General features: G+C 46.6%; 1 protein-coding gene across 2 annotated transcripts in view; it reads right to left on the reverse strand.

Annotated features, from left to right (window-relative positions):
* Positions 1–314: 314 nt before the first annotated feature.
* The window catches only part of LOC125034271 (golgin subfamily A member 6-like protein 22), a 7,243-nt gene continuing 5,173 nt past the window's right edge, over positions 315–2,384 (reverse strand). The window contains exons 8-9 of one of the 2 annotated variants that reach the window (XM_047626014.1): positions 1,959–2,042; positions 315–1,800 (exon numbers count right to left, since the gene is read on the reverse strand). In XM_047626014.1, the coding sequence (XP_047481970.1) occupies positions 1,366–1,800; positions 1,959–2,042 (519 nt within the window). In that variant the 3' untranslated portion in view covers positions 315–1,365. The remainder of the gene's footprint in view (positions 1,801–1,958; positions 2,043–2,384) is intronic. The other variant, XM_047626015.1, reaches the window with a different exon arrangement.

The following is a 2,384-nucleotide window of genomic DNA, read 5'->3' on the forward strand; positions in this document are numbered from 1 at the left end:
GAGGAAGGAGTGAGTGAATGAGAGAAACAGAGAGGAGGAAGGAGTGAGTGAGTGAGAGAAACAGAGGAGGAAGGAGTGAGTGAGAGAAACAGAGGAGGAAGGAAAGAGTGAGTGAGAGAAACAGAGGAGGAAGGAGTGAGTGAGTGAGAGAAACAGAGGAGGAAGGAGTGAGTGAGTGAGAGAAACAGAGAGGAGGAAGGAGTGAGTGAGTGAGAGAAACAGAGAGGAGGAAGGAGTGAGTGAGTGAGAAACAGAGGAGAGGAAGGAGTGAGTGAGAGAAACAGAGGAGGGAGGAAGGAGAAGTAAGAGAGATGGAGAGAAAGGGAAGGGGTAGAAGGAAGGAGGATGAGGAGGACAGGGGACCAAGGAATGGGAGAGAGGGAAGGAGGACAGGGGACCAAGGAGTGGGCGAAGGCAGAAGAAGGGAGGCCTGGAGGCCTCACAGTGGTCGCTTCCTTTCAATAATGAGCTTACTAACGCCAAGCGGTACGCCCTTGCGTCTTTTATTAAACGCCCCACCTCCAGGAGAACGTGCCTTGAGTCTTGAGTCAGAGAGAGCTCGCTGTCCACACCCAACCCTTTCACGACTGAGATAGGTGGAAACCCCTTCGCCAAGTAGGCGGTGAAGTCGCCACCGGCAGGCAGTTGGCGGGTAACCTCGGTCGTGAAAGCGTGTGAGTGTTGGCTGAGGAAGATTATTGTGTTTATATGATTCTGATTGCTTTTAATATGTTCTGTGTTGTAAACCGAGTATCTTGATTATATTGAACTCGGCCGTGATTCTGTGCACCGGATAACAACAAATAAAGCAGTCGAAGACGGATACTGGTCTCTCCTTACTCCCGCAGAACATGGAGGTTAATTTTGCCCGGCTTTCCCCCCATGCCCATATTCATGCCCTATAATTTGCGACTGAGGAATATTCGTCAGCTCCTGTAGCATGGGTGAGTGGCAGGGCAGCTGCCCACAAACCACTACAATCATAATGATGAGGAGGAGGACCATAATAATTATAATAATAATAGTATTGATATTTGATAATGATAATGCTAACAACAGCAACAAATAGGCTAATAATCATCTATTCTTATTACTTTTACTCTGCACCTGACAGGCAAATACAGACACGTTTTGTTAAGTCTACTGAGAAGGCATTTGTCTTTTCTACATAGTATCGCATAATGTTCTTGGAAAAAAAAAAGTAGCATTAAACGGTATAATTAGAATGTAGTGAACCCCTACATGAGCTTCATAACTTTTCTATTCTCTTTGCTCTTAACCCCTTCCCTCTCAGCTTCTGTTTTCTCTCTCTCCGTCCATTCGCCCTAATGCAGGAGGTGGTACTCGCATCGCCGCACGTGGCAATTAATTACTGCTATATTCCCCTGGAGATTCGTCTTCAGTCTCTGCTTGAGAAGACTGGTAAGACTCGTATTCACTCCCTCCGTCTGGGGTCTTGTCCTCGTTTCGTGCTTGGGGAGACTCGGCCCTCTCGCATGACCGACGATTTCCTCTCCTCCCGGTTCCTGCTTGGGGAGACTCTCCAAGGGGGTGCTTGCGGGTCCTGGTACGGTTTATTGGCTGGGGATCTTCGTTGTGCCTTCTGTCTTCTGACCGAGAAGCTATGTTCCTCCCCCTGCCTTCTGCTTGCGAAGATCTCTTGGTGTCTGTTGCTCGCCGAGACATTTTCCTCCTCGCTCCCCATGGGAATTCCTCCCTGCATGCGAGGCCGTGGCGTGACACAAGCACAGGTGAGTCCGGGCGCTGATAGGTATCCGGCGGCCCTGCTTGAAGAGCCTCCTATACCCCAAAGAGAAGAAAAGTGTCAGCAACATATCTATCAATCTACGGATCTATATATGTGTGTGCGTACGCGTCTTTGTGTGTGCGTGCGTTTCTCTGAGTGTGTTTTCATATGGGAGAATGTTTGTCTACGTTCCGATATCCGACCTACTTACCTCCAATTCATTTAACTGATTTTCTTTATCGCCCAGTCGCGATTGCAAAGTCCTGACCTTCCTGTCTTTATTCTCAAGTTGATCCTGAAAAATGTTAATATTTATACTCTTCCAGTAAATCTACCATCCGTCTTTTTCTCTGTTATACTCATCCTCTCTGCCTAATACCAGTCTTTTAGCTTGTATTTTGTCTATTTCATAAACTTCGCCATTTACTAATTACTCATTTCAAAATACACCCAATATACCCAATAGATCCGATCCGCTGAGTGAAATACTCAAGACTTTAACCACATTATGAAAATTATATTCAACTAATGATGCACCTTCAAGTTGTTTTTCTCTCCGAACCCGGATACGGTCTTCTCTCCAGCCAGTATGGTGCTAATAAGTACGATTGGTATTAAAGGTTCAATAGGGGAATAG

This window comes from Penaeus chinensis, chromosome 17, assembly GCF_019202785.1.
Source record: "Penaeus chinensis breed Huanghai No. 1 chromosome 17, ASM1920278v2, whole genome shotgun sequence".
Classification (NCBI taxonomy): Eukaryota; Metazoa; Arthropoda; class Malacostraca; order Decapoda; family Penaeidae; genus Penaeus; species Penaeus chinensis.